At 40.2% G+C, this 22,275-nt stretch overlaps 1 protein-coding gene across 7 annotated transcripts in view; it reads right to left on the reverse strand.

The window, feature by feature from the left end:
• FRY (FRY microtubule binding protein) overlaps window positions 1–22,275 on the reverse strand; it is a 433,975-nt gene that overhangs the window by 16,692 nt on the left and 395,008 nt on the right. For 4 of the 7 annotated variants that reach the window (XM_074330087.2, XM_019749603.3, XM_074330085.2 and 1 more), the window contains 6 exons: window positions 17,750–17,899; window positions 16,030–16,128; window positions 14,194–14,277; window positions 6,740–6,757; window positions 4,881–4,991; window positions 1,615–1,817 (listed from right to left, as the gene is read on the reverse strand). In XM_074330087.2, the coding sequence (XP_074186188.1) occupies window positions 1,615–1,817; window positions 4,881–4,991; window positions 6,740–6,757; window positions 14,194–14,277; window positions 16,030–16,128; window positions 17,750–17,899 (665 nt within the window). Of the gene's footprint in view, window positions 1–1,614; window positions 1,818–4,880; window positions 4,992–6,739; window positions 6,758–14,193; window positions 14,278–16,029; window positions 16,129–17,749; window positions 17,900–18,898; window positions 22,136–22,275 lie in introns of those variants that run through there. The other 3 variants (XM_019749609.3, XM_074330084.2, XM_074330088.2) reach the window with 2 other exon arrangements.

Raw genomic sequence — 22,275 nt, forward strand, 5'->3', positions numbered from 1 at the left:
CCTCTTTGGGTTCATCTTATTTGCAACTCTTTCTGTTTCCTGGACGTGGATGTCTGTTTCCTTTCGCAGGTTAGAAACGTTTTCAGCCATTATTTCTTCAAATAAAGTATCTGTTCAGTTCTCTCATTCTTGTACTTCTGTAATGCCTGTAATGTGAATATTTGTGTGCTTGATTTCAGCTCAGAGGTCCCTTAAACTATCCTCATTTAAAACATTTCTTTCTTTTTGCTGCTCTGATTGACTGATTTGTACAGTCTGTGTTCCAGGTCACAGACCCATTCTTCTGTGTAAGTTAATCTGCTGCGCTCCTTCTAGTGTATCTGTTGTTTCAGTTGTTGTCTTCTTCAGCTCTGCTTGGTTCTTCGTTGTACTTTCTCTTTGTTGAAATTCTAAGTTCCTGTATTCCACTCTCAAGCTTGGTGAGCATCCTTATGGCCGTTTCTTTGAATTCTTGAATCAGGCAAATTACTTATTTCCATCTCCTTCAGTCTTGAAAAAGTGGCCTTATGTAGAACTGACCTCTCTGTAGGCTGTGTGTGCTGGGTTGTTTTGGAGCCAAGTAGGTACCCATGGCACCTGGGGTGTTGGGCTGCCAAGGTGGAGAGTCTCCTCTCCAGGAAGGGAGGCCAGGTGCATGTGGAAGACCGTGCTGATCCTACTTTCTCCCTTTGTTCAGGCCCGAAATAGGCTCAGGCAACGTGTCCTTGAATGCGCTGTGATGATCTCGCAGTAGGCCAGGGCACCCACCCACCCTGTCAAGGTGGATGTACAATGAAGCTCGCTAGCACCTCCAGCCCTGAAGAATTCCTGCAGCTCCCAGAGAGCTTCCCTGGCTTCCCAGCCTTCTTTGTATGATTTCTTTCTCTTTCTTATTTGTTGTATAGGAAGTTGTGTTGTGTAGAAGCAACCTCATCAGAAGCTGTGTGTGCTGGATAGTTTTGGCAGGTCACTTGGAGCTGGGCAGGTGTTTATGGCACCTGGGGTGCTAGCCTGCTGGGCTATATTGGCTCCAGGCAGGGCAGCCAGGTGTGTGTGGGACGCCCTCTTGTTCCTGCCTGCTCCCTTTGTTCAGAGGCAGTGTGGTGGGGAATGTGCTGCGGAGATCTGCACTTAGGCCAGAGCACCCCATAGAGCTCCTGCGCACCCTGTGGAGGTGGAGGGGGTGTGACCAATGGTGCTCGCTGGTGCCTCCGATCCTGAGAGCTCCCACCGTTGCCTAGGCTTCTGTATTCAATCGCTTTGTCTCATTTGTGTTCAGAAGCTGTTCACATAGCCCTCGGTTGTCTCTGCTCCATACATAGTGAGTATTTCAGTGTGCTCGTGGCGGGGCGAGTTCAGTGTCATCCTGCACTGTTGCCATCTTGGACCTCTTGCTGAGGTATATTTTGAAGTGTGTCAACATTTTAGGGATGACAAATGACCAAAACCAACATCAATACTTCACACCTAAGTTCTGAAATCTGATGTTTCTGGTGTGGGAACGGTAAGATCTGGGAAGGAGGTATATAAAATATCAACATGTCCCTTCTGTCGTGGTTTAGTCCCCAGCCATGACAAAGTAACTATTAGGCATACCTTTGCTGTAACCACCTCTAAAAGAAATAGTAGAATTACCTGCATTCCCTGATTTGCCGTAAAGCCTTGCCGAGCTCGTTGTTCTTCAGGCACTCCAGCATGGACTGGATGGCTGCTTCCGTGGACGTGAAGGTTGGCTCAGGCCACGCACCCTCTACGTAAAGAGGGTCAGCTGCAATAGCTGCAGTGGCTTCCTTCAGGTTTTTCTTTAAGTCACTCAGTTCTCTGGACATATTTAGCAGCTGTTAAAAAAATTATTTTTACTGTATTTAGTTGAAGGCTGGATTTTGACATCCCCAATGGGAAGAAATCAATTGTATGAAGTCCAGTTAAGCATACGCTTAGTACCTTGGTAAACTAAAATAGGACAAATGAAACTACTACATGGTAGGTGGTTATGGGGTTGTATGTGTTGAATACTTTCTATATCAACAACTGGGATGCTCTCCTTATTGAAAAGATTAAGACCGCTTTTAAAATGTTTTCTGTTTACATAGAAGGACATTCGCAGAGGTAAAATGCACAAGAAAACAGGGTTGGGAGTTGGGTAGTGTTGGGTTCAAATGCTAGTTTTGCAATGTACCGTGGGACCACAGTTGGTAAGTAGACTTCTATATGTCTCAGTTTTTTTCATCTGTGAGACTGAAGATATCACAGGGTAATTTTAAAGATAAAATGAGATAGTGTATATAAAATAATTAGTAAGTTTGGCACATAAGTGCTCAATAAATGTAATCATCAACATGGACTCTGCAAAATAAAATTTTCTCACTATTTCTATTTCTATGCCATGGAAAGAGATTAAAGACATAATTTTAAGGAAGAGGAAAAAAACCCTCAAGGTAATATTAGTATTCAGAGGTAAAAGATATTTTCCTTCAAAATTACAGAAGCCAAAAGATCCAGAGTGTTAAAAAGTGAACCCTAAGAGAGAACCTCCACCACCCAGACTTTAGGTGGTGAACACACAATGTGATATATAGATGATGTATTACAGAATTGTACACTTGAAACCTATGTAACTTTACTAACCATTGTCACCCCCATAAACTTTAATAAAAAACAAAACAAAACAATCTCCACCATTTCTTAGTGCTCCAAATATATGATGGAAGACAACTGTTTTGCAATCTGAATCTCAAGAGCATTTAAAAGAAAATGATGTGAATTTAAGGGTTTTTTCCTTTGAAATGCAAGTTGATGATGCTTGTGTTCTTTGGAAAGCTGATTTATCCAACATTTTTTTTTTTAATTCCCAGCTCACTCATTTTATAAGTGATAAAACCAAAGCACTTAGGACCATTTGTTTCCACACAGATGCCTGTTAAATGCAAATACCTACTCCAGAGCTAGGTTTAAACATTACTGAGGAAATCCTTTTAAATAAGATATGAGTGTCATATGTATATAAGTTTTTAAGTTTGAAAGTGAATTTCTTCTTATTTTAAATCTAGGTAAGTTTTAAATACTATCTGTGTTTGTATAGCATTTAAAGTTTACCTAGATTTAAAATAATTAAGGAGAAATTCACTTTAAATTTACAAGACTTAAAACAATCATATAACATATATATGCATATATTCACACCTGGTATGTAACAACTTATTAGGTGGGTGCAAAAATAATTGCGGTTTTTGCAATTATTTTTAACTTTTTAAACCGCAATTACTTTGGCACCAACTTAATACTATTCTAAAGTGAAACTTGAATTGTTCTTTCTAATATGGAAAAGCATATGTGAGTTACATTTGCATGTCCTATATTTTTAAAGCAAAGATGGACTCTAAGGATCCTGTTAATATTTGCTAGAAGAGTAAGAAGAGTAAACTTTATCCTAACATGGCAAATAACATCAGCTGTCTTCTCTTTCATCTGACAATTTGTCATTCTTTGGAGGAACACTGGTTTGTTTATGAAGAGATTTTCAAAAACAAAGATGTCTGACTCATACCTCCCTTGAAAGTGGCATTTGGAAGTGTACTTAAAAACTATACTATCGTTTTCCATTTTTCCAACAGAGTGATAAAGCTGGTAACTTGGTTGTCATTTTGTGGATCCACCTCTGCCCCTGCTCAGATGTGAGGTTTCCTAGGCTCTGTCCTCACCCAGCGCTCTTGGTGGGCTGGTTTCATGACTCCTGGCTGTTCACTGATGGTCACATCTACGCCGTTAGTTCAGATCTCTCCTCTGACCTTAAATCCTCATGTTTAACTGCCTGCAAAATGTCATTAAACCAAGGATGCTTTCGTGGGCAGCCTCAGGCTTGACCGGGTGGAGGTACTGTTGCCTCAGTCCTCCTTTTATATCCCTGTCTCACCTGTGGCACCGCTGGTCACCTACTTCATTGGAGATGGAACTTGAGTATCACACTCGACTCTGTTCTCCTTCATCCCCTCCCCCCAGTATCTTACATTTCCTACCTCTTCTCCATACTCAGCACTTCTGTCCTAGTTCAGACTCATCTGAGCTATTTCAGCTGCCTTCTATCTGGTCTTCCTGTCACCAATATAGTTGTCATCAAATCCACCCTCCATATCTCTGCCAGGCACAGCATCTTCCGACTTTTTTGGTTTGCATTTTATACTCTAGTAATACTAAACTGCTTGTACTTGCAGTTCCTTTCTCTTTCTTACCACCATGTTCCTCATTGGAACACTTCTCCTTAGCCCCCACTTTCTCTAACTCCAACTCATCCTTGAGGAATCAGCTCAGGTGTGACTTCCTCCAGAAAGCTATCCTATTTTGTTCTCTGTGCTTCCATCACATCCTCTGTACATTGCTGTTACTTTACTTCCTACGTGGCAGTATTTCTTCCCTTCTAGGAACATTTTGGCTCGCTGGAAGTAGTACGTTTATTTTACTTTTAGAACTATTAAAGCATCCTGATGCTAAGCAGGGAAGGAAAGTGGAAGGGAATCAAACAGCATATAGTTATTTCCTTCTTATCTCAACGTAAAAGCAAGTAAAAAAGCTAACTACAAAGAAGGAAACCATACCCAGGAACTTTTTCCAACAAGGACACCCAGAGCCCGGATCAGGGTGGGCCAGGTGAGGCCTCAGCACAGCACCTGGGGAGGCGCTCACCCTCAGCGTCCCGCAGCTCTGTGCCGGGTTGTCACCGGCCCACCCCAGTCCTGGCCCTGCCAAATGCAAGGCACATTTAAGACTTGTGCTTGAGGAAAAGAATTATGTGGGAATAAAATCACTTGGACAGTTATAGATGGGGGAGTAGAGGTAGCAGGTTGGGGAGAACACAGGAACGATTTTCATGGCAGTGCTCGGGGCTGGGAGGTGTGTGGGCTCACCTCTGGCATGGAACTGACTTCGTGCACCTGGCCGATGAGCTTACAGTAGGACTGAAAAAGCAGCAGCAGCTGGAAGTGTAGCTTATATAATCTCTGACACAGTTCCAATTGCTAAAGAGAGAATTTGCATGGGAAGAAATTAGTTATTAAGGACCATTTTTGTATAACAGTGCAATCTTGGTGGAGACAATTTAAAAAAAAAATCAAGGAACCATAACTAGCTGTTATTATTTTAAATAAAACAGAGCAACAAGATCCAGTCAATAAATATCAGTGAGAAATTCACAATATAACATAGAATAGCTCCTGGAAGATTACTAATTAGAGGTGTAGTAGCTATAAAGGGACTGAGTGAATCGACAAATTTCCATTCTATTTGCCAATTACATATCTGCAAATGATGGTCATGGTTGTCTTAATTTTTCTAAGCTGTAAATTATTTGTAAAAACAATTTCTTTTTATTAAAAGTATATTTGAAGGGCAAAACATTAAGTCATTGTAGGTGTTAAGTTTATAATTCCAGCAGACACTTGGGAGATTACTCCATGTGACAATTCTGACTGCATTTAGGGAGCAGATATTCATTCTGAAGTCTGTGTAAACACAACAGTCGCGTGACCCTTTGTGGCGCTGTGTCAGTTTTACTGACGATGCTTCTGCTCAAGGCTCAGTAAGTATTTGTTGAATTAAAGAGATATAAAAAGAGGCCCAAACATGCTTACAAAAAGGAAAAGTTATGAAAACATTAAAAACAAACTGTGGAAAGAACATTAATAAGTAGTGGCCCTTAAGCCCTATAGATACCTCCGGAAGTCAAAATGTCTTTGTTAAACGGCTTATGTAAGCTATGATGGGAAATAAATAATGAGTAATTCCAACACCAGTGCTCATACTACTCTTTGAGCTGTATGTGCTCCTAACGGCCTCTAAATATTGCCCTGTTTCATTCCAAGAACGGGTTAGCTCCTAGGTAGTGGCTGGGATACTGTGGAAAGAAGAGAGCAGCTTTCACCAGGGAGAATCTCCCGGCTTGGCAGCCACCCATGAAAGGGGCCTAAAGTACCCCTCACTGCTCAGTTTTCAAATGTGGTTACATGAGGATGAACAGGGCCTTCCTTTTTCTGATTGACTAGGAAGAACTCAGCTCAGAATCAAGGGCTTCTGTGGTGACTGAAAATTGTCCCCCCAAATCAGTCGAAGGAGAGAAATTACAAGAATTTAAATTTAGGTTTGAGGAGCATTCTATTAATAGAGTTTTGATTCTAAATTTTAAAAATTACTGAAGTTCGTGCTATGACTAAGCTAATCACGTTTCTTTTTCTCCTTTCACTGACCTTTAGGGGGAAACAAATTCTACTTAGATTTATCTGAACTCTCAACGCTGGTAACCAGCTGAAGTTTACACTCACTAGTTACCCAAAACTAGATCTTTGGTTGTTTCAGTAAAATGATCATTTAGACTTTTTGTTATTAGAAACTTTCAAAATCTGGTATACAAGATAACTGCCAGAGACTAGCAGATAAATAAAAAGTATTATTTAAAAAATAATGTTACCTTCATGATTTAGGGTGAAACCTAGCTATGAAAACTGTGAATTTCCTGAATGTCAGATAACGGTAATTATTACTTGAAATACTCCCCTGATACTATGAGACTTCACAGCAATGTAGGTTTCCACTTTGGGACGAAAGCAGCCCAGAATGCTACTAACAAATGGCATGTCTCAGTCTACATATAAAATAAAATGAAAGGTAAAAGGGGAAACATGCTAAGAGATACAATAGTAACCATAAAAATAAGATTTGTTATGGGTCCATGCCTCAAATGGACAGAGAGTATGAAAGAAAGTTAACTTACTGCCAGAGATTCCATTTGCTACACAGCAAGCATGGCACAGGAAACAGGAAAGGAAAGAGAGCACAGGGTCAGTGTCTGCGTGCAACGGAAAGCACGGCCCTCTTCCGCGAGCAGGCCATCAGCAGGGTTAGCATTGCTTGCCCAAACTCGATAAATGCTTGCAAATGTGGTACCCATTCGGCATGCACAGCGGCCCAGTTAAAAACAAGCTCTAGTGGGAAACATGTTGTTGAAAACTAGAATTTGTAATCGTTTAGATTCTGTGGTTAGTTGGTTTAGATTTTGTCAGTCTTGGACACCAGAAGTCAAAACTTTTATTGCTTGAAGATTTTAGTGTTTAAATGTGAATAATATGTGAACCTAGAACTGTGAGACCAACTGAGTTATGTGCGAGTAACTATAGCCCCAAACAAATTATACTATTGCTGAATGTTAGTTAAGGCAGAGTCTTTTCTCTGGTTTGCTTCATATCTACTAAACTATGACTATTCAGTTAACATAGAATATAATGAACAGTCTTAGTGGCATTTTCCTTAGTCAGACTGCCTTCTGCCTGGAGGGTATTTTATAGTACTGCTAGGTATTGTTATTTCAAAGGACTAAACATTGTATATTCCCAAACAAGTGTGAGATATGACAAGTAATTTTCTTGCATTTTTAAAATATATTTTTCCCAGTAGGCAATTTTAAAAAGTAATATAGAATTGATGGTTAGTCTACAGTAATGTAAATTTTAACTGGGCCATGTTCAACTATGGCTACCATTTTTTGGTGTCTCCATATCATAACCATAGGATTTGGTTTAAGGAAAAGTTTGGGTATGTGGAAAGACAACCATAACCTGGCACAATATTTAAAAAAATCAACTTGGCCATTCTTAATTATAGGTAAATACATCTGGCTCTGGGTTTTCAAAATATATGAGGACCTATCTAACTCAGGTTCAAATTCTTGACAACAAAACCACTCTCTCTTAAAGCTTTTTCCAAAAAATTCTCTGGGTTATCAGTTTAATGTATTGCACTTAACATAACGTACGGTGCATAAAAAAATTAAATCGTCAAATTATTTAGTAGTATCTTCAAACAAAAAGCACCACCACCGCCAACCCCAGTACCATGCCCCTGTCTTCCAAGGGGGTATGCTTGCCACCTGTTTCTAATCTCACAGGGGTTTGGCATATTGACTATTATATTTATTGAGTAGTTTTTTGGGCCCTGCCCATGCATATCTTTCAAACTTTGAAAGATAAATGCCTTTAATCCTGTGATATGGATTACACAACCTGAGGTATTTACTATTTTTTAAGAAAACTTTCTGCCTAGAAATTTTTATAACCAAACCTTATGTACTGATAATACAGTGTCAGGCCAGGAAGGAGTGCAGGGTCAGAGTCTTGAGGCTCTATATACAGAATTTCCACTGTGAAGACTTTTTAGAAAATGTCAAATTTAATCGAAATGTTTAGTATCTTTAGCACATAACTGCTTCTACCATGGAATTTACTTTTCAGAAGTGTGGAATAAAGCAAGGGCTAAGTAAATTACATGGTCTTGTGTGAAGAAAACAGCTGTCTTTTTACTATAGTCCAAAACAAGGTTGTAATGCAAAAAGGTCATCATACCAGTTAAAGCAAAATCTCTGTTCCATAAAAGCGAATAAGGCTTTTTGACTCCAGCTTGGTGCTAAGGAATTTCATCGTCAATGAATTCCTCCCACTCAGTTCCCAGGGCACAAAATTGTGTTTCTTGGGAGATGGCCAACTTGACGCACACCAGTTCTCAGTGTCCTTAAACTCTCCTTTTTAGGTAGGCGAGTCAAAGCTGTCTTGATATTTATTATCTCAGTCCTTTCCTAGGCCAGTGGCTGGGACCTAGTTTGCATTTAGAGCTCCAAAAAGATAATGAAAAATGCCTTTTTAGGAGGCCATTTTATGGAAAATGTTAAGACTATTTTTCCTCCTCTGTGCTAATGTTTTCCTGTATCCGGTTTTTAAAATATAATCTCTTTAGAAGTCTTTATTATAAATGTATTTATGTTTTGGTGACTTAAGGTTCTTTTGAAATTGTGTGAAAATGTCACTGTTTTATTTGGTCACAAGGATTTTCCAGCTCTATTCCTGCACTCCTGATATGGCTTGTTCTATATATTGGATTTAGAGTTATATTTTCTCAAAATGAGAAAGAAAGGTCAAGAAACCAAGATGTTAAGAATTAGACAGGGTAGCTTAAAAGCCCAGAATAACCTAATTTTTATTCATTAACAATAGTTTAGACATTCTTGTTTCTGTGGATTCTTCTCTGAAATGAGTTCCATGCTTATGACTTAGCCAGTCAGGTAAAAATCTGAGACATTTTCGACATGACAGAAGATAAGCCACAGTGTACTATGTTAACTATTATTTTCATCATATTAGCCATTATTTTCTTATTTCATCGCTGAAAGTCACTGGTTAAAACAAAACAGGATAAAATTGAGCTAATCTAGCCAACTGTTGAAGTTTCCCCACTCAATACATAGATTCATCTAATCACCCAAGCAGGTATGAACAGTACGTACTCACCTGTTGCTAATATGTGGGTCTGGCACATGGATGACCATTGTATTATGTTTGTTGAGTAGATTTTTGGACCTTTGCCATGAATATCTTTCAAAGCTTTGAAAGATAAATACCTTTAAGCCTATGGTACAGCACTATGGGAAAGAGGATTACTTTGAAAAGAGTGATTGACTATACCCAAAGGATTATGTGTAATGGATTACAGTTGAATTGGAGAAATGTCTTGTTTAATCTGTATAAGAACAGAGGTCACAGGCTTCTCAGTAATGGATTGATTATGCTGGGAAAGGAAATATGTAACTGAGAGCATTTGTGTCCAAGAAGACCTTTATAATTGGAATGGGGATTTGAATATAAGATGAAGTATATTAGGGCTAAATGTCAATTATTGTACTTGAGTCCAAAGAGTCACGTGTTGAAGTACTGCTCAGAAATACCTGTTGAGTCATGAGTGTGTTAACGAGAATCACATCTAACAAATGAAGTAGAAACACGTCCAGCGTTCCCAAGGCCAGCTCTGCAGAACTGGAAGGTGAGCTGCATTATCTAGTTGTAGAGCTGAGTTCTTCACCCTGAACAACGTTTCTGTTAACTTAAACTACCTGCCTAGTGATAGCCACTCTAGAATGAATTCCACAGGAGATGAAGAGGTCAACGGAAACCCAAATCCTTAAATAGACGTACTGGTTTTAGCTCGTGAAGAGATCTGTCTCTGCTCTTGATATGCCTGGGCTGAGAAAACACTGGTAAAGCAGTGTCTACAAATGAGTATGACTGCTCTCATGAGACACATGCCAGTCATGTGCCTGTTTAATGTTCTATTTAGTGTATGTTATGCCTTTCTAGGAGAATTGGTATTATAATCACCAAGAAGCCTAAGTCATTTACTAATCATGCCTGTCTTAAAGAAAAAACACCTTCCCTCAAAAATACCTCCCAGCGCAGGTCCAAGATGGTGGCATAAGAGGCTGAGCTCACCCCCTTGTCATGAACACACCAATATTTAGAGCAGTTACTCCTGAGAGACAACGGAGGATGAACTGAACAGCTTCTGCACAGCAAACGAGAGAGCGTGACAGCACAGAGAAGGTTGGGGATCTGCAAGAGCTCTCCTGGAGCTGACGGACTCTCTAGGACCAGAGGAACTGGTGAGCACCATTGCTTACACTCCCCTGGACAAGATGGACCCAAAGAGGCCCACACTGGGACATATTGTAATTAAAATGGCAACAGTTAAAGACAAAGAGACAATCCTGAAGGCAGCAAGAGGAAAACAATGAGTTATGTACAAAGGAGACCCCATAGGCTATCAGCTGAGTTCTCAGCAGCAACTTTATAGGCCGGAAAGGAGAGGTGGACATCTTCATAGTGCTAAAAAAAGGAAACTACAACTGAGAATAATTTACCCAAAAGGTTGTCATTCAGAATTGAAAGAGAGAGAAAGAGTTTATGAGACAGCAAAAAGTGAAGGAGTTTATCACCATTAAATCGTCTTTACAAGAAATGTTAAAGGGTCTTTTTTGTGTAGAAAAGGGAAGGCCATAACCAGAAATAAGAACATATAGAAAAGAGAAAAATCTCACTGATAAAGGCAAATATGTAATAAACACAGTGAATCAATCACTTAAAACCGAATATGAAGGTGAAAAGCAAGAGTAGCAAAATTAACTGTAACTACAGTAGTCAGGGATACAGAAAACAAAAAAATGTAAAATATGATGTAAAAAACAAGCACGGGTGAGCGAGTGAAAACAGTGCTTTTAGAATGGGTTTGAACTTAAACACTTATCAGCTTAAAATAGACTGCTTTAGCTATAGATGCATATACAAGAACCTCATGGTAGCCACAAACAAAAAACACACACGACAAATAAACAGAAAGAAACCCAAAGAAATCCAGCAATTCAAAAGGAAAGAGATCAAGAAAAGAAGAAAGCAACAAAGAAGAACAGCAAAAACAACCCCAAATAATTAACAAAATGGAAATTCACATATTATCAATAATTACTTTAAATGTAAATGGACTAAACACTTCAATCAAAAGATAGTGTGGCTGAATGAATTGAAAAACTACACCCATCTATATGATGCCTACAAGAGACTCACTGTCTATGAAACACATACAGACTGAAAGTGAAGGGATGGAAAAAGATATTCATCCCATGCATACAGAAATGAATAGAAAGCTGGGGTAGCAATGCTTGTATCAGACTAAATAGACTTTAAAACAAATAATGTAAAATGAGACAAAGGAGGACATTACATAATGATAAAGTGATCAATTCAAGAGGAGGATATAATAATTGCATATATTTATGCCCCCAACATAGGAGCATCTAGGTATATAAAGCAAATACTAATGGAAATAAAGGCAGAAATTCACAGTAATACAGTAATAGTTGGGAGACTTTAATACCACAATTACCCCTCCTAAGAGGCACTAGAACCAACATACCTGATGGTTGGCTTCAGACCACACCAGAGCACGACATAACCACCTTCACAAACAAAATACCAAAGGGCAGACTCAGCTAGCACCAGAGCCCTATTAAAGTAACTCCCACTCCATGGGGTCAGCCTCTGCAAAATTGGAAGTATCACACTACCCGATATCAAACTATACTGCAAAGCTATAGTAATGAAAACGGCATGGTACTGGCATAAAAACAGACATGTAGATCAATGGAACAGAGTAGAAAGCCCAGAAATAAACCTATACCTATTTGGTCAATTAATCTATGACAAAGGAGGCAAGAACATACAGTGGGGTAAAGACAGTCTATTCAATCAATGGTGTTGGGAAAACTGGAGAGATCCATGCAAAAGAATGAAATTGGATCACTTTCTTACACCTTATACAAGAATAAATTCAAAACGGATTAAAGACTTAAATGTAAGACCCCCAAACCACAAACTCCTAGAAGAAAACAAAGGCAGTAAACTCTCTGACACTCCTCTTAGTATTATTCTTTTTGATATGTCTCCTCAGGCAAGGGAAACAAAGGAAAATTAAGCTAATGGGACTACATCAAAATAATAAGTTTTCACACAGCAAAAGAAACCATCAACAAAATAGAAAGACAACCTATTGAGTGAGAAAAGATATTTGCGAATGATATATCGATAAGGGGTTAATACCCAAAATACTGGGGGTGCCAAAAAAAACATGTATACAAGTGGACACTTTGGTCAACATTGCTCAAGCAGTAGTTTGCCATAATCAGAAGTGTCTGGATGCTGATGGTAACCACTTTGAGCACCTCTTGTAATTACAGAAGTCAAACATGACTTGTATTCCTCTTTTTTTTAATATTTTTATTGGGGTGACAATTGTTAGTAAAATTACATAGATTTCAGGTGTACAATTCTGTATTACATCATCTATAAATCCCATTGTGTGTTCACCACCCAGAGTCAGTTCTCCTTCCATCACCGTATATTTGATCGTATTCATCTTTTGTTATTAGTATATATTGAGTATGAAAATTTTAATACAGTTTTTCTTTCTTAAAATGTGTATACTTTTTTGGCACCCTCTGTATATAAGTAACTCATACAACTTAGTACCAAAAAGACAAACAATGTGATTAAAAAATGGGGAGAGGACCTGAATAGACATTTCTCCAAAGAGGACATACAGATGTCCAACAGACATATGGAAAGATGATCAACATCACTAATCATCAGAGAAATGCTAATTAAAACCACAATGAGATACCACCTCACACCAGTCAGAATGGCTGTCATGAATAAATCAACAAACAACAAGTGTTGGCCAGGGTGCAATAAAAAGGGAATCCTGGTGCACTGTTGGTGAGATTGCAAATTGGTGCAGCCATTATGGAAAACAGTATGGAGATTCCTCAAAAAATTAAAAATAGAACTACCTTCTGACCCAGCAATGTCACTTCTGGGTATTGATCCAAAGAAATCCAAAACAGTAATTTGAAAAGATATATGAACCCCTATGTTTACTGCAGCACTATTCACAATAGCCAAGATATGGAAGCAACCTAAGTGCCCATCAATAGATGATTGGATAAAGAAGAGGTGGTACATATACACAATGGAATACTAGTTGGCCATAAAAAAAGAATAAAATCTTGCCATCTGCAACAACATGGATGGACGTAGAGGGTATTATGCTGAGTGAAATAAGTCAGACAAAGACAAATACCATATGACCTTACTTATATGTGGAATCCAAAACACTAAATAAACTTACAAACAAAACAGTAACAAACTCATAGATACATGGAACAAACTGATGGCTGCCACATGGGAAGAGGGCTGGATGGATGGGTGAAAAGGGGGAAGGGATTAAGAAGTACAAATGGGTATTTACAAAATAGTCATGGGGATGTAAAGTACAGCACAGGGAATATAGTCAATAATATTTTAATAAATGTATAGTGCCAGGTGGGTACTAGTCTTGTTGGGAGGATTGTCTTGTGAGTTATATAAATGTCTAATCATTAAGCTGTACACCTGAAACTAATATCATATTGACTGTTAACAGTAATTGAAAAATAAGAGTGATTACCAAAAGGTCAACAAAGACTCTTCATTGAAGGAACTAAGGGATTTAGTGAAGAACTAATGAAGTTTTGTTTTATATTCTAAATGAAGAATAGATTTATTAGGAAGTGATTAGTATAGTTAGACAATGTCCATCAAAAAGGTTATTTTTATACCTCTACTTTTCTAAAAAGAAGACCTCCCCCCACCCCAGATCGCTCAACACACAGTCATGCATGTCTGGAACGTCATTCTGTTTTACGCTATTGGTTTACATGGATGATTCCTTCCGCCTCTCCCTTCTAAAGTCTCATGATGAAAACCAGCACACAATGTCAGAGCACAGGAAAGATAAATTCTAACAGGCTTTTGTTACCTTTTCTTCTGAGTCCCCTGGTTGACAGGTAATTACTCCATCTCTTGATCCTCCAGCAAATGTTGCCTTACAATTTGCGAGCCACTGTTGTCAGAAAAAGACACGTTCAATTCAGTCATGTCCCGAGAACATTTTATCATCAATTCTGTCAGGGAAAATTAAGTGTCTAATCACAGTAAAATAAAACAAGAAGCTGCACTGGCTTCTTGAAAAATCATTCTCTTTGGTTAAAGATGAACCATTTGAAATTAAAATATGTTTACATGGGTTCAGGGATGTTCATTTAAAAATATAATTTCAACATTGTGATACATCACCCTGAAGAATGGTTTCACCAGACCATTCCTAATTTATGTATAACTTAAACCAAATTCATATATGTTAGAAACCTTTCATATGATTGAAACTGGGTGATAGGCCCAACACTTCCTCACAGGCTGGGTGATTCTGGACAGTGTAACCTGACTCATGCAACACCTACCTCTGTGTCATGTGGAGAAGGCTTCTGAGGGGGCAAGTCTACTTCAGTGTCAGAAAGGCTATTATCGTAGCTCTTTAGAGATCCTGACAGGCTTAAGTATCTGGATAGTAACTAATCCAGATGTGAAAAGGGCCCTTTGGGCAGGAAACAATAAGCACAGGAGAACTGAAATTCACACCTGACTGAGGAAGACTGGTTCATTCACCACCCAGAATGAAAGGATTACTTTTATTAACTCATGACTGAGAAGCTGGAAAACAATGGCAGGTTAAAGAGCTACAGAGTAGAAAACAATGGGAATTGTTACAGAACTCTTGCCCTTGGGACAGGTCATGAGAAGATCAATAACAGCAAAACCCAGGAAGGTTACCATGAATGTCTTCTATGTCTGAGGCACTGTGCCGGGCAGTTTCCATGTCTTATTTCTATTTAAAGGCCATATTGTATGGTGGTTTCAATACAATTCTCTTCCCTTCTAGCTAATGAGGACAATGATAGCAACTTCTAGGGGAGTTGTGACCATTAAATGGTTTAATGTAAGAGATTTCACTCGTATCAGGTTGTTGGACAGACAGAAAGAATGTAGGAAATGACAGCTGTTATTACTATTTATAATTGTTATATTACAAAAATTCTGCAAGTTAATTATCACTGTCTTAGAGATGATCAATCTGAGATGAGAGGAGGTAAGTACCTTATCCAAAGTCACTAACCCTTATGTAGACGAACTGTGGTTTAAACCAGAGTCCATCAGACTTCAAAATCCATGCCCTTTCTATAGTGCCTTGCATGTTATAGGAAGTGTGTCATAGATATTACACAGTTATTTGTCCTAAATCAGGGGTTTTTGGCTCACTTCTAACATTTCTCAATGTAGATCTAGAAGAAAAGAGTAAAGAGCAGGAGCTGAGCCAAGAGAAGAGGGACAGGCAGAAACAGCTCCTCACAGTGGTTAAAAGGAGAACAGAGATGAGATCCATCTTGGATCACCATGGGTGAGGCTAACAATGGAAGGAAGTAATTAACAATTTTAAATCTCCAGGAAAAGAAAAGTTACAACACTGCTAAAGGGACATCAAGCAGACATCCACCTTTCCCAATTTCTTGGTTGGCAAATTATGGGGCTAAATATGAAAGCGAAAAACTTTCTCCTTTATAGATGTCATTTGCATATAATCCACACCAGGGACAGCTCTACCCTGATTAAGCTGGGCATGTAATCCCTAACAGGAATAGGTGAAGTCTGTCTTCTCCTAGAAGTGCCTCTCTTAGGATAGTGACAAGCCTCCCAGGGGTCCCAGTATGGGGTCACTGGGGTTTAACGGAATGTGGACACACAGACCCACACAGCTTACTGAGAGAGTAGCCTCTTTTCTGTTGTTGTACGTATCCAGGTATTCTTGCAGTTCTAACACACTGAACTTGAGCTTGTCCAGAAGTCCACAAGAAAGGAGCTAAAGACAGGAAAATAATTTGTGTTAAAACAACTAGAGAGACACCGGGATAAAGGCATAGCTACACAGATAGAAAAGAGAAGCATCCTTAAGAGTGAGGTAAAGTGGGTGGCAGTGGTATCCATTGTCACAAGCTGTGCAATTTGTATTTTTTTTTTCCACTATCAACTGCAATTGTATGCTAGCTTGCCAACCCAAATCTCCTATGGAAATGTCTGTTTTGCCCATATCAGTGTAGACAGACAAATCTTAACAAGTACTGCACAGATCACATAAAGATATGCACGAACACTAGTATCTTCATCCAGTAATACTCCTAGAAGTGTGAAGACAGACCTCCAAAGAGACTTTCAAACTGATTTTGTACTTAATCTGTACTTTAAGTCATTTAAGATAGAATGATTTTGCAGGCTGTACGAGGTCTGACAATTAAGTTCGCAAACTCATCCTAGAAAACGTGCTACGTGCCTTATTGCTGAATATCACTACAGTCACCTTCGAAGTACTCCCCTTGGGAAGCTATGTACTGATGCCAGCGCCTAGTCCACCCTTCAAAGCAATTTTGGAACTCTTTTTCTGGAATGGCCATCAGAGCTGTCATCTTGATGTCCTGAATGCCATTAAAATGTCTTCCTTTCAATATTTCCTTTAACTTCGGGTAAAGAAAGAAGTCATTGGGGGCCAGATCAGGTGAGTAGGGAGGGTGTTCCAATACAGTTATTTGTTAACTGGCTACAAACTCCCTCACAGACAGTGCCGTGTGAGCTGGTGTATTGTCGTGATGCAAGAGCCATGAATTGTTGGTGAAAAGTTCAGGTCATTTAATTTTTTCACGTAGCCTTTTTAGCACTTCCAAATAATAAACTTGGTTAACTTTTTGTCCAGTTGGTACAAATTCACAATGAATAATTCCTCTGACATCAAAAAAGGTTAGCAACATCGTTGCAACAAGTTTGAGAACTTAATTGTCACACATCTATACCTTGCTGCCAGACAGCCAATCACCAATCAAAATTCTTGGAAAGACTGACTCTTCAGAGACTTAAAATCAAAGCACATCACCATTGGTTGCAAATCTCAGCAGTCACTGAGCATGTGAGGTAGTTGAGTGATCCACAGGGGACCTAAAGGGCGGTAACACACCCCTGCACTCAGATGGCTCGCCAGTCTTGCAGGGTTAGAGTTATGTTCATAAAGTCACGACTCAGAGTTAGCTAGAGGCTGCTTAATCACCCTCTAATCTCATAGTTGGCCGTCAGTGTCTCCCTGAGACTTGGGGGTACGGAGTATGAGGACATGTTGTCTCTGGAGGCCGACCTGGCTGGCAGCCTGGTATCGTGGGCACTGGCTAGGTCAGCCCTGGAGGGCGGGCTCACCATACAGCTGTCAGTCATCGGAGAGGGGTGGCTTTCCCGCGATTCTCTGAGACAACTCGCCTTGGCCTGGGCTGTTACCATGGACGGTACCATCCTCACTGTATCCACTGGGCCTTTGGGGGTCGCATCCCAACCCAGCGCTGCTCACGAACGTGAGTGCCTCTCAAACAAACCACAACACGAGCTTCCCGGGGTCCACCCCGCAGCCGGGCAGGCGTGGGCCCACCGCAGCCTGGGACACTCACGGTCTCAGCGTCCACAAACAGGGTGGGGCACTCGGAGCAGGACGTGAGCATCTGCGAGGAGCTGACGAACTTGGAGCCGATCCCCCGCAGGTTGTCTCCAAGGTAACTGGCCGCGTCACAGGTCAGGAAGCAGAACCTTTTCTGAATATTCTGAAAGGCAAAATAATTCCCGTTTGTAAAGGCCGAGCTTTAACGTAGAGACTAGAAAAAACGATTTTAAAAATCTTTATAAAAACACCGAATGAGTATAGGTCTTCAATGTGTGTGTATATATGTGTGTGTGTGTGGGGGGGGGAGTGAGGGAGAGATGCGAGTAGAGTGAATATTTGCTTGAAATAACCACGCAGTGCGCAGTTTCTTCCTAGACTGTCATTTCCCAACGTGGGGGTGCTCATATATTTATTTAAATGCGGCTTTTCTCTTTGCTGACGGGCAATGTTGATCAGCAAATGAGTCCTCCCAGCGTGTCTGTCACATCAATAAGTTATAAGGTTACTTCAATGGGAGTGAGACAAAAAAGGTCCCGAGATGGAACTCCTTTCTGTGCCAAAGGGCACAGTTCCCCGAGACAAAGCACTGAAATGTGCCATTTGAGCTTTTGAAGAGTGAAAGAGTAAATGCCACATGGGACCTAGACTATCTCCCCAGAGAGCACATCTGATCAAGTGTCTAACTGTCCTATGGCTTTTATACATCAGCCCATTAATCCTCACAAGCAATGGGGCTAAGAGAGGTTCAGTGACTCCCTTGGCGTCATACAACTAGTAAGTGACAGCGTAAGGATGAGCCTCACTCCATAGTTCACATTCCTCCTGAAACCTGTAATATTTCCTGAAAGTTCCTGTGTCGGCCTGAGGAAAACCCAAACAAACTCAGGTGGAGTCTGGTTCACTGTGCCCGGGTCAGTGCCCAAATGAATACATTTTTAGCCCCCAAATACCCAACACAGATCCTTAACCAAAATAATAAAATATTCAATCAGAAAATGGTTCCAGCCCTGACACTGGCCTTCCCCAAGGAGATGTCCTGGCTATTGAGTTCTAGAATCTCATCCATGAGAAATCCACCCTGCCCTGTGGTGGGGGAATTAGCATGCCCCCAAACTGCAGCAGGTTCTTTGTAAGTTATGCTAGAAAAAAGACAACAACATTGCATGGTATTTATTTTTTATATCTGAGAATCTTGGTATAATGTATAACATACATCTTTATGGTGTTATGTTAGTTTTACATGTGAACAAACAAAACCCCCCAAACTCTGACAGAATATTAGAGCTGAAAGGAATGGGAAATGCCATGTCTAGTGTCACACAGTCGAGTGGCAGAGCTGGGAGTGGGATTAGGTCCCCCAAATAGTTTGAGGTTCTTTCTAATCTTACCTACGGATGAGGTGAGGTCTGGGTTTATTTTTTATTCTATTGAGAAGCTAGATCTGCCAGGGACATTACAGCCACATAGGCAGGTGATATTTAAGGGACAGGAACTCAGTTTTGTCCTCCCTGACTTCCATATGAACACATCCTGTAATTTGGTGGCTTTGTGCGATACAATGATGATATTCTAACAGGAGCATCAGGAAGGAAATACAGTGAGTGAGACACTCCGAAAGATGTCCATTCTGGGCCATTAGAAACCATTTCTTTGTTTTTAAAGCCAAACTATTTTTGCAATTACCTCCTCTCTCCCCTTTCCAAAATCCACCCAGATACAGGGGACTGTGATATTCAGACTCACAGGAAAATAGTAAACAGACATGACGAGATGACGAGGACGTGGCAAGAGATTAATAGACTACATGTCTGAAATGTATTTCGTTTCCAGCGTGTTTTATTAATACCTACTTTGCCACTATTATTGCTCTCAATCATATGGCATCTGAGAACGTTCTTAAGGCTAAATGTAATATTAAAAACCCAAACAGAAAGCACACATTCGTATTATTATTATTGCAGACAAGCTCCACAGGGATTGATCTAATACACTGATGGGAAAAAAAAAAATCCAAACCTAAATGTGTCCTCCACAGCCCAGCCCTACCTCCCAGGTCATGTTACAACCAATGGCACTGAATCAGATGCTGTATATTTAAAATTTCCATGAACAAAAAAAGGTTTCCGTTCATTCTTCCTACATTTACTGAGCACCTATTTTGTGCTAGCAGGGGTACCAGCTGCCAGGGAGTCAAGGTAAGACACTGGTACCTGCCCTCTCCAAGGTAGACAGACACTGAGACAAGTAATTCTAACTGTGACAAGTATAACAGATGCAACTGCAGTGTGCTGGGGACCCCAGGGGATGGGGAAAGGAGAGAGGAGTAAAGGAAGGCTTCACTCGCTGAAGTGACACCCTATATGGGACTTGCATGTAATTGGGAGGACAGTCGAGGGACAAGAGGAGATGACCCCTCTCCACAGAGGGAAAAGTATTGCTCAGGACTACAAAATTGAGCCTGAATAGTCTAGTAACTACAGTAAGAAAAAATTACCATGACAGCCAAACTTAAATATTCACTAGTAACCATTATTTAAAATAGACTTTAGAACATTCTAAATAAGACATTGCTCTTGAATCCTTAACAATGAAATTGACCTTAAATGGTAGCTTTCTGGTAGTTTGTTCTTAAACTTCAATCTGTTTTAATGTTAGAGTGATTCTAACATTAATTTTTATCTTTCGGCAGCCAATTGTTTTCTGTCTTCAGCCGGAGAGCCCCTCCAGCCCCCAGCTAATCCCAGACACAACCTTAGTTCCTCCACTCAGCCTTCTAATAGGTTTCACTAAAAGTAAATTGCAAAACTTGAGAGAGAGCAGCACCAGTAACACTCAGGGAGAACCCAGGCCTGTTGGTTTGTCATTCCCTGACATGGGTCAGAAGAAGGGCCTCGAGGTGGAAAAACAGAGTTTACTTTTCTATTACCTAAATGAAAGCTCCCTGAATTTGAAATTATTGAAGGCAGATGATCCCAGTGTTTTCACTTTTTATATAATTCCTTATTTTCTTGCCTTTCCCGTCTGCCACGGCTCTTCCTGAAGGTGGCTAGAGGGCCACTCTCAATCCAACCAAATCTTTGTCCCTCTATCATGATATACTCAACAGAACTCCACCTCTCAAGAAGTCCTACAGGATTCTAACTTGTCTGTCCATTTAGTCATCCACCATTCAAATCTATTCAAAGTTGGAACTACGTTGTTCTTTTCTATTTTTTCCGCTTGTATTATCAGTGGCAGCTGTTTTCTGCGTTATTAAAAGTAAAGTTTAGAAAAATGCTTTTCTGAAAATACTTCAAGAAAAGCATTTTCATTGTAGGAAAATAGGAACTTGGAAGAAAGTAAAAAGAAAATAAAAGGTACCCATAATCTAATGACTGCGAGTAAACGACAATGAAACACTAGTGTATAATCGTCACTATTTTCTAGGCATTAAAAAGAAAAAGGAGCAGTGTTGTACATATTCTTTTTAAAACTAATTTTCTCTTAAACTATAAGGTAACCATATTTCCACGTCAGTAAATCTTCACTTATAACCTCATCCTTGGACCAAGTATTATTCCCAGCAGTGCCATTTTCAGTCACTATCTGCTTCAAACAGAGCACACAGGGCCAGTTAACTCCCATGATGCTGACTGTCTTTGAGTCTCTTCCTAACACGGCATGCTTCTCTCTCCTTCTGCTGCCTCCCTGCCTGCCAACATTTGATGAAATTTGGACGGTAAAAGGTTAGAGCACGACATAGAAACAGACAGGAATTTGCACGACCAAAGACAGGCAAGTATACAAATCAACTTTTAACCAGAAATCGGAAATTGAGTTCCCTTCGTCTCTCTAGTTCTATAATTGTTACGTGTGCTTGGGGATAACGGGAAATCTGAAGGCGTCCACACACACAGCTGTGTGTACAACATGCCCCACTCAAGTGCCGAGCTGAGGGGCTGAAATCCAGCCTGCCATCTGCTGGCCATACCCGGTACTGCAACCCTCTGAGTGTGTGTGAGGGGTGACATTGGTTTCCAGTTTGCAAGACCCTGTATGGACTAGCCAGGCTGTGGTTCATGCAAGGGAAGAAAAAAGAAAAAAGAAAAAAAAAGACTTTTGATCTGTTCAGAAGCCGCTAAGAAGAGTAAGCAAGGGTTCATAACTACGGCTGGCACATTTAAGGAATTCGTGGGGTGGGACAGAGACAAAAGACAAGGAAAGGCAAAACAAATAATGAAGAAAAAAGAGATGCAGTAGAGGTCTCGGAGGCAAGCAGAGATGGAGGAGAGACTTGGCAGAGGCTGCACTTAATGGTCCTGATGTCATGGTGGCCCGGGATTCATGGCATCAACAAGGCCAGAATGGCAGAAGTGCACGGGACATCACAGCAGCCTAAGTCACCTGAGGGCAGCGTCTTCACAGCAGCAGTTTGAGAAGGTTGAACAGAAGAAAGGATGAAGTCAGAGGGGTGAGAGATACGTTTGGAGGAGAAAACAGTGGGAACCCAGAACTGACAGGCAGCCCCTTGTGAGAGGAGAAGCTCCTGGCTCCCCG

Source organism: Rhinolophus sinicus, chromosome 16 (genome assembly GCF_057876585.1).
Source record: "Rhinolophus sinicus isolate RSI-liver-muscle chromosome 16, RSI-T2T, whole genome shotgun sequence".
In the NCBI taxonomy this organism is placed as follows: Eukaryota; Metazoa; Chordata; class Mammalia; order Chiroptera; family Rhinolophidae; genus Rhinolophus; species Rhinolophus sinicus.